Below are 12,996 nucleotides of genomic sequence, written 5' to 3'. Positions count from 1 at the left end.
TTCATGTAATATCTGCTTACATAGGAAGGGCTTAATAAATGTTTGTTGATTTATTAATTTGTATGTTTATCTTCATTTTTCACATTCATCATTCCTTGTGGTTCAAGAATATCTCCATATCTAGATAGACCACAGTTTTTTTCAGGCATCCTCTGAATCAAGCTATGGTTTATGAATGTAATGGGATGGTACTGTCTCATAAGGAATGATACTTGTGAAGAATTCAGAGAAACACTAGAAGGCGTATGTAAAAGATGGAAAGAAAAGACAGAAGAAATAAAAGAATATGTACAATAACAAAGTGAAGTAAATGAAAATGACACAAAAATGCACCAAAACCCAAGTTATATACAGTGGACAATATTACCAAAGGATTAAAGTTAATATTTGAGGAAAGTTTTCATTTCTGTTAACAAGTTACAAACTATTAAAAAATGTAAAGTAATATGTCACTGATAAATGACTTTGCAAATTTTTTTTCAGGAATTTTAGTTTGTGGGGAATAAGTGGGTTGGATGTCTGTCCTGTCCCAACAAAATATATAATTGCCTCTTTTTATTTTTTATTTTTTTAAGTTAGTAGGTGTCTACTTTTATGAACATACACACACACAACCTGGATGATATTCAAAACCTGAATCTCAAATTCTTATGAAATCATCTTTTATGGTAAATATTAGTGCACACAAAGCTTCATACCATGGACTGTGATTCTGCTAATAAAATGGAAAAAGTCATTCAAATACTTTTTCAATTTAAGTGGGATGATTACAAGTTATTCTTCAATAAACCTATTTCCAAGGCTGGTTTAAGGAGTCAAATACAAAGTATGTAATTTAGAGTTGAAGAAGACACCTGTACTGTGAAAAGCAGATGAAAACCCTTCATTATGTGGATCAATGACCATGTGCATTATGTATTAGGGTATCTGAATAAGAATATAATGAGTTAGTAATGAGGAAACCATCTTGAAAGCAAACTATGTAGCAATTTGGTAAAGAAGAGAGGGAGGGGGAAGAGAGAGAGAAAGAGGGAGAGAGAAAAGGAGAGAGACAAACAGAGAGAGAGAGATCCCTGAACCCCTTTTAAGTGTACAATGAAATTATTTTTAAGGGCTTGAAATTGTAACTAATTACAAAGTGAAAATATGGCTTAATTTTAAAATATTTATTTTGAGGCAATAATTCTACTTTTTAATTTTAAATGTTGTATTTTTGACTGTGCTTAAGTTCATTGCATAAAATGACTGTGTCCTGGAAATACTGAGCAAAAAGCCTTTAGATTTCTTAAACTTTTCATAAAATATTAACCTTAACAGCTAGCTTAAATACTGCATTTCTACATTGTATTGGTAGACAAAAGCCCTAGAAAACTGCATTTGAAAAATTAATATTTTATAAAAAGTTCTCCTTATTCATTTCTATGTGTATCAAAGAAATTTACTTATGATACAGAAAATATTTCTAACAGAATATCATTCTTTTCTGGCATTCAGGAAAAATATTTTTTATTAAGTATAGCTATTCTACAATGAGTCACATGTACAAGACCTTGAATATTACACAGGTAATGTAATTAGGGGAAAAAAAATTTCTTGGACTGGTAACTGTTTTTCTGATTGAATCTTTTGAAAGAAATAGTTATTAAGAAATCCTCAAGGCGCAGACATTTCTTTTACTCATTGAAAGGAAACATTGGCAAAAGCCTAAGAATTCTGCAAATTAATTGTGAACACTTTTCCATGAAGAGTTATTTTCAAAATAATTATAACAAAGAAGAGATGAAATGTTTCTTTAAAAAATTAAATTATAACCCACTAAATTGTTGCAGAAAATGTACTAAAGTTGTTCATATTTATGCTTAATCATTTGAACATCTAAGTTTTAAATTTATTTTTGAAATTTCAGGATTTAGAGGAAAGGTCATAGTAAGTAATTATCTTTAAGAAATTAAAATGTAGTATATTTTAAAGTTACCTGCATTATTTTACATATAAAAATATGTATTGTTGGAATCAATAACTATATGAGAGAAGATGCATTTTAATCGGAAAAAAAAGATTTAAAAAGTGTCTGTGGATTATTGCAACAGTACAAGAATACAAGTTGCTTTAATTTATTTAAAAATGTAAATCAAATTGTGAAAGCAAAAGCAGGCTACAAAACAGAAAGGTGTTCTATTGCCTTTCCCTTACTTATTCATGGTACAAGATAATGTGACACAGTAGATAAATGCTATCATTTGAGAATAGAGATTTTAAACATCCCACCCCAAACACTAGGAAAAAAAATGTATATACACATATATTTCTATACTTTTCCTGCTTCAAGTATCACAATCTTGTTGTTACATAGTCTTCATGTATCACTGTTTCTGTGATTTTTAACTCACAGTCTTTAGCACTGGCCTCTTCCTTGGCATGCATGTCCTTTGGTATTATAGGAACAGTGTCTTCTACCACCAACTTCTCTGATTCCAAGGTGCAAAGGCTCTCATCAAAGTCTAAATTCAAAGTCTCTCTGTTCCTTCTTTTTGTGTCTGCTAACATGCACTGTTCACTGAGACCCAGGATGCTCTGTTCACCTTTGATGGCCAGTCCTCTCGCTTCCAGTTGAAAATGTTTCCCAAGGTCTTCATCAGCCTGTTGACGTGAAACTTCCTCTGAAACCGAGAAGATCTGGTTGGTGTTTGCCTCAGCAGAGTGTGGTTTGGAGCGCTTATGAAAGAGCCCAAAGTGTTTGACATCTGTCACAAAGTTCACTTTCTTCTGCTTTTCTTTGGGGATTTCATGAACCATCAGGGCGGCACCATTACTCACATTATGTCTTTCTGAAGCAATAGCTGCTGACCGTGGATGAATCATGCTAGTTATATCAAAGAGGCTGAAATTCTTTTTCTTTGTCTTGTCACTCCCTTCACTGTCACTTTTCTCATCGGTCTCCAGTGGAGGCTCCTTCATAATTTTTGAAGATCGTATAGAAGCAAGCTTGCTTCCTTTCAGCAATCCTAGGACTTCAAAACGGAAGCTAGAAATGTCTTGTTTGAGCTCCTAAAGTCATTGGAGGAAGAAAAATAAAAAGAGGGAGGGGGATAGAATCAGTTTGAGATTTGCATGAAGAAATGTGAGAAATAATTTGGATTCATTTCACAATTGAGACTGGGATGTTTATATCCATTGTCAGGAAGTTAGATGCTATTTTTATCAAAATCAGAAATCCTAGCAATCATCATTACTATCATTGCTGACATTGATATATGTAGCACATCTAAAGCAACATGTCTATCTAGAACACCTGAGATTGAGGTATCCATTCCAAATACTGGTGGCAGAAGATATCTTAGGTTGGCCTACCATGTGGATAGGAACAGCCTCCTTCCATTGGCCACTTAGTTGGAACTGCCTACATCCTTAAAACTACCTGACTGGGAAAGTCTCCCATTATTTATAGTGGTGTCTCATTCACCATAGGGGCACCCATACAATAATCTGGACAAGGAAGAGTCACTTTTCCCTCCTTCTTAGACTCTGCAGTCCCAGGAAAAGTGGCATTGAGGTTCTTGCTATGTTTTGTTCATCCTTATCAATTCTAGGTACAAGAGATGGAGTCACTGGACTTGGGAGTTCAGGCCATCTGGACTGTGGAAATTTATTTTGATTTGGGGACCCTACCTTTGGGCTGAGATTAGAAAGCCGTAGGCCTCAGGTTTTTTTTCCTCCTCAGCTGAGCCAAAAAGCCCCGTGGGCTGAAACACCAGGTCAAACAGCTGGGGGGGGGGGAGCCCCAGCCCCCTCCACCCTAAGAGGATCTATCCAAGAGATCTCGGGCTTGTCCAGGCCAGCCTCTGGCATAGCCCATGCAGAGGTCCCTGGGTGCACAGCAGGGGACACAGGCCTCTGGACCCCTGGGTGTAGTACCCACGAGACACTCAAGGTCCCATCCCCCCAGCCGCAGCCCTGGCTGGTGGATTAGTTTGGTGTGTGGGGGGGCACAAAAAGCCCTAAGATTTGAGTGGAGAGAAGGACAATATATAAACTGGAGAGTTAGACAGTGGAAGGGGGGTGGACAAGATTAAGGAGGACTCCGGAGACTAGAGACGCTGAGAGGTTGGTGAGAAAGGGGGACTGACAAGATTAAGGGAACAGAGAAAGATGCAGGAGAAGGCTAAAGGACTAGAGCAAGAGGCAGATGTACAGAGTTTGGGAGAGGCCAGAAGATTAAGAGAACAAAAGGAGCACTAGGAGAAGGGAAGGAGAGGTCGGTGAGAGAGAAACACAGGGGTTCAGCTGTGGCAGTGCGGAGAGGAAAGTTAGATGCAGGGGGGATTGACAAAGTGAATGGGGTTTGGAGTTAGAAGAAAGGAGCTGAGCAGTGAAAATGGAACATACCCTAAGGCAAGAGGTGGCAACAGCCCTTATTGTATTAAAAAAAAGTTCCAGGCACAGCAGGTGGAAAGAGATGCTCCAAAACGCAGTCAGGTTGTACATTTTATTTCCCTGTATTTTTATGTTTAAATAGTATCTCATAAATAAACTCTGCTTTGATTATTTAGTTAAGATGCTTCTTAATCTTTTGCTTATCAATTTTGGGAGTGGAGCAGTGTGGTGGAACTTTATAAACAGCCCACATTAAATTGATAGCAGTCAGATAGCCAGTGAGTCAACAGTCCCAGATTAAGTACCCCAGTCAGATTATTACCCCAAAATTAGCCCTAGTCAGTCAAAAAATATTCTTACAGCACTTTGGAGCTGAAGATTCTCGGTTGGTCTGGAAGCTAGCCCATAGGGGAATCTGATGAGAAGCCAGGGTCCCTAAACACATGATTAGCAAGGTGCTTTGGACTTGGAACCTACTGCTATTTAAAAACTGAGCTAAACTGTTAACCTAATCCCCACACCCTCCCCAGAGCCTGAGGTGATGGGGGAAAGAGAACTATACTCTGGAAGCACTGAGAGGTATGTTCCTATGTTTGCTTTCATTATGCTTTGGAAATAAATATTCCTTTGTAAAAGATAATCCAGTTGTTAAATAATTAGATGAAAGTGGAATGCAGGGGCCCTCTAAAATTGAGGGGTAGGACCATTGAGAACTTGGGCCAGGGGCAGAGACTACATGACCCCAAACCTTCTTAAGAGTATTGAAGAACCCTGGGGGTAGGGGAAGGAGTGAAATGTAAAACACCTGGTCCTCAGGGAGTATGGGTGGAGCAAGGTTGGAAGGCTTAGAGGGTCACAGTTAACAAACAAAATTTTTAAGCTTGCAAAGCCTTTAAGGCTTTCCATACATTTCCTCCTTTGATAATCACAACAATACCAACATGACTTGCCCAGGGTTATACAGTTAAAAACTATCCAAGGTAGAATTCAGACTTAGGTCTTCCTGATTCCCAGCTCTAATCACTATGGAACCATGTAATTTTGTAATGTTTAGAAATGTCTTCAGTTCTAGTGTGTTGTTTTGTAGTAACTCTGTGCTCTCATGAAAACTGTGAAAATTGGTAAGTCACTTTATCTCTTGGTGGCTCAGTTTCCTAATCTGCAAAATGAAGATGTTAGTTTGTTTAAACCCCAAGGTCCCTTTCCTCTCCCAAAATTTGTGGGCCTATGCTATTGAGATTAATGAGACATATGATCATCTCTTTACTTTAGGAAAAAAAATGAATATGAAAAGGCCAATCAGGTACTTAGGATTCTTTAGCTCCTCCATTGTCCCCCTCCCCTTCTCTTGAGAAGGTTCTCAGTACAATATTACCCCATATGGAGGAGATTTCAAAATCTTATTTTCCAATGTTGATTTCTTATTAAATCACTTGTAGGTTCATAATTTCTCAAAATGTTTTCAAAGTTTGTATAGATCATACACATTCATCTAAAGCAAATCTTGTTTAAAGTGTAATTTAAAGTCCAATCCTTGCCAAGTTGTCATCAATGTTAATTTTTATTCTTTTGGTCCCCAGGTTTATTATCTTCATGTGGTCTTTAATCTCTCACTTTAATTTTCCCCTTACAGTCTAGTACTAAATTCTGCCAATGATTTAGGGTCTACTTGACCATCTGTCTACTGAATGTTTTCCATATCCCAGTACATCCCAAGTCAGGTTCTCTGTTCAGTTAAGTAAATTTCTTACTCATGACTCATAGGTTTTCACTTGCAGTTCTTCACATGTATTATTTTCCCACCTTAGATGGGATTCTAACTCTTTTTGCCAATAGTTCTTTAATAAATGTTTTGTTGATTACACCTATGTTTTCCTGTCTTTGTTCCATTTCCTTCAACATATAAAACTTCTTAAAGGCACCCTCCTTACCCTTCTTAATACAACCTACTACATACAGTGCTTTAGGGGAAGTCAATCAATCAACAAATATTTATTAAGCACTTAGTATGCACATAAAGAGAAGACTTGATTGTGTGCTCAATAACAATATTTCAGGTCTGAGAAAATAAATTTGAGTTTATTTGGAAAATAAATATCTTGATGTTTTACCTGGAGTAAAACAGATCAGAACCCCATGAGACACTCTGTATTGTGAGTATTTTAAGTGTTTTGAGAAGTGGTAGTAATTAAATTTCAGTAAATGGGATCCAGAATGTAACTTATTCTTTATTATTATTTTGGCAGTCTTCCATTTGAAAATATGAAGACTTTCAAGGCTGATGGGACACAAAGGATTTAGTTGCATTTCAGGCTCTTATTTTATGAAAATTAGGACATATCATGTTTTGTCCGGTGAATAAAAGAATTCAGTTTCCCTTGCGTTTGGTGAATATAGAAATGGTTACCTTAAAGTTTTCCTCTGTAAGGCCTTCTTCAGTTTTAGCATCTCTAATCATGGCTGCAACATATCTCTTCACCAAGTTCCTCATAACTTCCTAAGATATTTAACAACAATAGTGCCAATATTAAATAGCCAGTTGTGGTTTCTGCTTGAAGTCCCCATTGAAAAAAAAATATTGCAAACCCTTCAATTAACATACAGCTATAGTAAGTCACTCACCTGGTACTGATGATGTCTTCTTAAATTATCAGCTGCCCTCCTCTGAAAAGGAAAGAGACATTTGCTTATTTCTCACATAGCTTTTTTACAAGATTTTTAAGAGGACAGAGAAATGATCAATGGTAAAGGAACATAAGCACCAAGACAAGAAATAAAATAAAAACTGAAAGCTAGAATAGAGACAACTTCTTTAAATATGTTAGAGCTGTAGGAAAATAAAAGAAGCATTGTTTATTTAATAGATGATAATGGATAAAGAATAATAGATGACAGAAAGTAGCAAACATTTATTATCATGTTCACAAGAACAAAAAGGGAGTCACAGATTAGAAAAAAGCCCAACTATTCATAAACATAGGAAACCAAGCCAGATAGGGAAGCCCTGATGATAGAGCTTTTAAAAGAGTTAACAATGTAAAAACATGATGATCCAGATAATGTCTTCTTAAGATACTGAAGGAATTGGGCAATACCTATAATAATATAGGGAGGGAGTTATACCCAAAGACTGAGATAAGCTTATTAACATTGTTATACTTACAAAAACATTTTAAAAAGGAATGACATTTAGGTTACAGAATTAAAAAAAAAAACAGGACAACACTCATTTCAAATATTCTGACTATACATTTGTAATTGAGTAATGACCACCTATTTTCCTAATAATAAAGAAGATTTTGATTTTAGCAAGGTTTTGTTTTTGTTTTAATTCCTCATACTAAGCTGGTGAAAGCAGGTAAAATAGAATTCTAGTAAGAACTAAGTACATGAACAATCATGGATTCATACTTCAATAAAATAGTCACAAGATACACATTTTATTCCCTTGAGTGGAATGGCTGGATATGATTCTCCACTGGCCATGAAAAACGCATTTGTGATTCAGGATGATTAGTATAATTCTAAGGAACAGATGGGACAGGATCTGGCTTGCTAAATGCATATGAGTGAAAGCCACTAATTATTTTGAACAGCATTCAATTTGTCATGAAATTCATGGATTTTAAAATGTGCTAAGAGTACTTAGAACCCAAAGCAGTCTGAAACTGGAGTTTTAAAGATAATAACTTCTATAAGGCCCACATAAATTCAGAACCAATTTGAGTAAATTGAGTATGCAGTGTTTAAAAATGAGCCACCAGATGGAGTTATTGGACTCTTAATGAGATGGCCCCAAATCAATTAGTAATGCCATAAGCAATAGTACTTGGTGTAAATAGGCAAAGGACTTGATCCTTCCAGATTTACTTGTCAAGTTAAATTTGAAGAACCACAATAACTCTAATTTTATACCAAGTTCTATTACTCAATTCTTGCAAATAAAGGTCGCTTAATTAAAAAGTATTCGTACCATGCTAAGTGCTGGGAATACAAAGAAACACAAAAAACCCCCAATCTGTGGCTTCAAGGAGTTTATATGTCAATGAAGAGAAAAGATATATATACATATTTTTTTCTTCTCTTCATTGGTGTGTATATATATATATATACATATACACACACATACACACACACTCATATATACATATACATGCACATGTACATGTATAGGTATATACCCACTGCATGCATATGTATATACATGTACAATGCTGAAATGCATATTTATATATTTATACGTACACATTTATGCATGTGGGCTTGTGTGTACATACATATATAGACATGATATTCATGTATGTGCATATCCACCTGAAAACATGTATCCATTCTACATTATAACATACATATATGTTTATATATATTTATGGGCCTATTTAAGATTATATATATACATATATATACACACACACATAATTATACTTTTCCATAGAAAAGGTGAATTTAATGTAGAAAGAAGTTTTATTCTTCTCACATGATAGGGGATCCAACTGGATGGGACCTTAGAAGTCATCTAGTCTAATCAGCTCGTTTTACAGATAAAGAAACTGAGAATGAAAGAGGTCTCTAAGTAACAACCAATCTTTGCTGTGTTGCCAATGCCCCTTCCCATCAACTATTTTGACCCATATGAAAATAAAATTCCTAGTTAAGGCTTTATTGTTACATAATGAAAAGGTGGATTTATTGCCATTTATTAGTAATGTAAATGGGGAGGGATCATGAGAATGGCTAAATTCTCTGGCACATGCTTTAAAACCATTTTATTAACATTTTGAAATAGTCTTTTAAATATTAAAGCAGATTTTACTCACTTCTCATGAAAAGCCATATTTACAATGGCATTTAAAAATTATTTCCACCATAGCCTTATAACTATTCATATTGGTTGTTGAAGCAATTTTCTTCAACTTTATGTCAGAAAGGCCTGGTCAAGGCCACTTATAGGGAAATGAAGATTATCAATCTAGGTCAAGATTTCATAATCTGAAATCCACAGACTGCCTAAGTATCTGTGAACTTGAATGGAGAAAAAATATATTCTTATTTTCACTAAGGTTTGCTAAAAACCAAGAGCATTTCCTTCAATTATGAATGTAGGTAACAAAAATTATTTTGAGAAGAGGTGTGTAGGCTTTATCAGACTGCCAAAGGAGTCTGACACACCAAAAAGGTTAAGCAGCCCTTTCTACTGTCTAGATATTAAATGGAGGAGATAAACTAGTAAAATGAAGTAAGGAAAGGTCCCTAGGCTATTGATATTAGGCAGTTACAGCAAATATTCATATGATGCTGAAGAAGGCTGAAGACATTGAAAGTAAAGTAAACCATATTTTCAAGCAACCTAAACTGTGGGTTGAGACCCCACATGGGGTCATGTAATAATGTGGGAGTCATAAAAATTTGGTAGTAAATGTTTGATTTGTATACCTATTTTATATACGTATATACCCAGAGTCATGTAAAATTTTTTCAGACAAAAGGGGTCATGAGTAGAAAAAGTCTAAGAAGCTCTGTTTTACAGCATGTTGCAGGGATAAATTATATGGTCAATCCAACGGTCCTTTCTCACTCTTGACTACTCTGCAGCCTCTGACACTCTCAGTGACTCTCTTTTCCTGGATATTCTCTTGTTTGTAGGTTTTCATGACATTAAGCTTTCCAGCTTCTTCCTATCTGTCTGGATGCTCCTTCTCAGTCTTGCCTGGATCTTCATGAAGATGATTCCCACTCACCATAAATGGTTTCCATGGCTCAGTCCTTGTCCCTCTTCTATTCTTCCCTCTATATTCTTGCATAGTGATTGCATCCATTCCCAACTATCTTAATGCTGATGATTCTCAGTTCTATTAAACCAGCTCTAACTTCTCTACTGACCTCTAGTCTTGCATCTTTAATTGCCCACATTCTCTAGACTTAACCAACATGCCTCAGCTCCTGTGAGTTTCTTGTCCCATTGGGCAGTTCTTCCAGCAATCTCCATTTGGGAAAGGGCCCAGGAAGGATCTTGATACTCTCACTTTAGTCATTCCCTACCCCTTCCAGGCCCTTCACTGCTTCACTCTTATGGATGGTATTCCTCCAATAAGCTCCCCAAAGGAACTTACTATGTGCTTGTATTTATAGCCTCAGTACTTGGTATAGTGTATATAGTATATAGTAAACACTTAATAAATGCTTGTTGTCTGGCTGACTGGCAAAGAACAAATATTATAATGAACAACAATAAAGTAATTACTGGCTTTATAGATAAAATGCATATGACAAGAACACTAACAATTTGATTTGAGAGAATGCTTGTGTTTGATTCCTCAGTAAGTCCATGATCCAGCTCAGTTCAGTGGATAAAGCACTGGATTTACAGTTAGGAAGACCAAAGTTCAAATCTTCCCTCTGATATTTGCTAACTGTGTGACTCGGGGGAAGTTGAGTTCTCTTAGCCTCAGTTTCTTCATCTATAAAATGGGGATAATACTACGACAAATGGGGGCAGCTAGGTGGCACAGTGGATAAAGCACCAGCCCTGGATTCAGGAGGCCCTTAGTTCAAATCTGACCTCAGATACTTGACACTTACTAGCTATGTGACCCTGGGCAAGTCACTTAATCCTCACTGCCCTACAAAAAAATACAAAAAACAAAACAAAACAAAACAAACAAAAATACAATACTACCACCTATATATAGGTGGTGTATAATAATAACTAATAATATTGATAATAGCTAACATTTATGTTGTCAGGCACTGTTCTACACACTCCATAATTATTTTCTCATTTGATGTATAAAGTGCTTTTAAAACCTTTAAGTTCCTTATTCAAATTCAGCTACCATTATTAAATGCATGGAAATTTAGTTAAGGGAGACCTACCAAGCATTACCTTCTGCTGACATGGATTCATTTCTGTATTTTCCTTCTCCAAAATTCTTTAAAGGCAACATAGTTTGTTATAAACCTGGGAAGGTTTAAATGTGGGCTTGCTAAGAGATGGGGTAAAAGCCCTTTGGCCCCCAAATTTTGTGATCAACATATTTTAAAGCATGAAATAATACAGTTAAGGATGTTTTCTGGATTAGTAGCCATTTTGCTAAGATCAATATTCTATCTCTTACCTTTGTGGATTCTTACTCCTGGAATTAATTCCCTCCTCATCAATGATTTTCAGAATCCTTGTCCTCCTTCTAGGCTGAACTCAGCTGTCACTTCCTCTGTGAAATCTTCCTTGATCCCTCTAATTGTCAACGCTGACTCACTTCCCAATTTTTTCTCTTAGGTATAATTAATTTTTGCGATGTTTTGTCCCATCAAGTCAAATGTAAGTTCCTTAAGGACAGGGAAAGTCTAATTTTTATCTTTGTGTACCTAGCATAGTGTAATTATAATCATAATTATAATATGAAATTATAATCATAATCATAATAAATTATTTACATAGTGCTTACTATGTTCCAGGCACTGTGCTAAGTGCTTTACAAATATAATTTCATTTATCCTCACAACAACTCTGGAAGGTTGGTGCCATTATTATCCTCATTTTACAGATGAGGAAACTGAGGCAGACAGAGGTTAAGTGATTTGCTCAGGGTCACATAGCCAGTAGCTAAGGCTGTAGTTAAATTCAGCTCTTCTTGAATATAGGCCCTGTATTCTATTCATTATGCTTCTTAATAGTCAACAAAATAAATATTTGTTGAATGGCTGCCTGGATGGCATGTTAATTAAAATACCATGTACAAAATGGTCCTATAGTATTACTTTATAAAGGGAAGGGGCATCCACTTTGGTCAGGACTCAGATTCATGAATATAAGCGGCATTGTAGCTTCATCCTGATTATCTGGGAGCAAAGAACAAAGGGATTTAAATCTCAGAACTAATTCCAAAGGGAACTTCTCAGTGGAGACAGACTGCCCAGAAACCTGTGATTCTGTGTTATAACCTAGAGCTTTTGATAAAAGTGTCAAGTGGCTTCCGAAAAGTTAGGGCTCGAGCTGTGGCTCCAGGGAATAGTTTGTGACATTTTCTCTTTTTCTCTATCCCTAGTTATCTCCAGGTCTACTATATAGAATGTCAGTCTCACTTCTTGCAGCTGGTAGCCTGCAGTCAATTTTCAGGGTAGTGCTCTCTCATTTCCTTTCTAGTTTTGGTCTGCTGCTGTTCTTGCGGGCCAGTGGAGGCCTTGAGCTTTTTCATTCTTTTCTGCATTCCCCAAGGGATGTAGCCTGCAATGTTCTGCTTTTCAAATGAAGCAATGGAAAAAAAAAAAAAGAAAAAGAAAAGAAAATATAATGGAAAAGGGGCCAGGGCTGTGGACATGCTATAAAAATTCTCCAGCTTGAATCTTTTGCAGATTATTTGGTAAAAACCTATATATTGCCATTCACTTGTGTGTAATTTAAGATTCTGAATGTGGATTCTAATCTGTTCCCCCAGTTTTGGGGGAAACTGACTAAAATCACTGATAAAACGAGTTTAGGTTTTTAAGGGTTTATTGGAAAATAGAAAAAGATTGAGAACAGAATTCCAACAGCCTGGCATTCCTATCTTTCCTCAAATTTCCTGTGAAGTCCTCTGCCGCCACCACCACCAAGTCAGGAACCCAAAAGCCCCAGCGCTCTCC

General features: G+C 36.2%; 1 protein-coding gene across 3 annotated transcripts in view; it reads right to left on the bottom strand.

Moving 5' to 3' along the window:
* Positions 1-772: 772 nt before the first annotated feature.
* Positions 773-12,996, bottom strand: part of TRPC4 (transient receptor potential cation channel subfamily C member 4) — a 260,284-nt gene continuing 248,060 nt past the window's right edge. For all 3 annotated transcript variants that reach the window (XM_043998714.1, XM_043998713.1, XM_043998715.1), the window contains exons 9-11: positions 6,997-7,038; positions 6,782-6,871; positions 773-3,048 (exon numbers count right to left, since the gene is read on the bottom strand). In XM_043998714.1, coding sequence (XP_043854649.1) covers positions 2,332-3,048; positions 6,782-6,871; positions 6,997-7,038 — 849 coding nt within the window. In that variant the 3' untranslated portion in view covers positions 773-2,331. The remainder of the gene's footprint in view (positions 3,049-6,781; positions 6,872-6,996; positions 7,039-12,996) is intronic.

Source organism: Dromiciops gliroides, chromosome 3 (assembly GCF_019393635.1).
Source record: "Dromiciops gliroides isolate mDroGli1 chromosome 3, mDroGli1.pri, whole genome shotgun sequence".
Lineage (NCBI taxonomy): Eukaryota > Metazoa > Chordata > Mammalia > Microbiotheria > Microbiotheriidae > Dromiciops > Dromiciops gliroides.
Note: the sequence above shows the minus strand (reverse complement) of the source record. Positions and strands in the feature narration are given on the sequence as shown.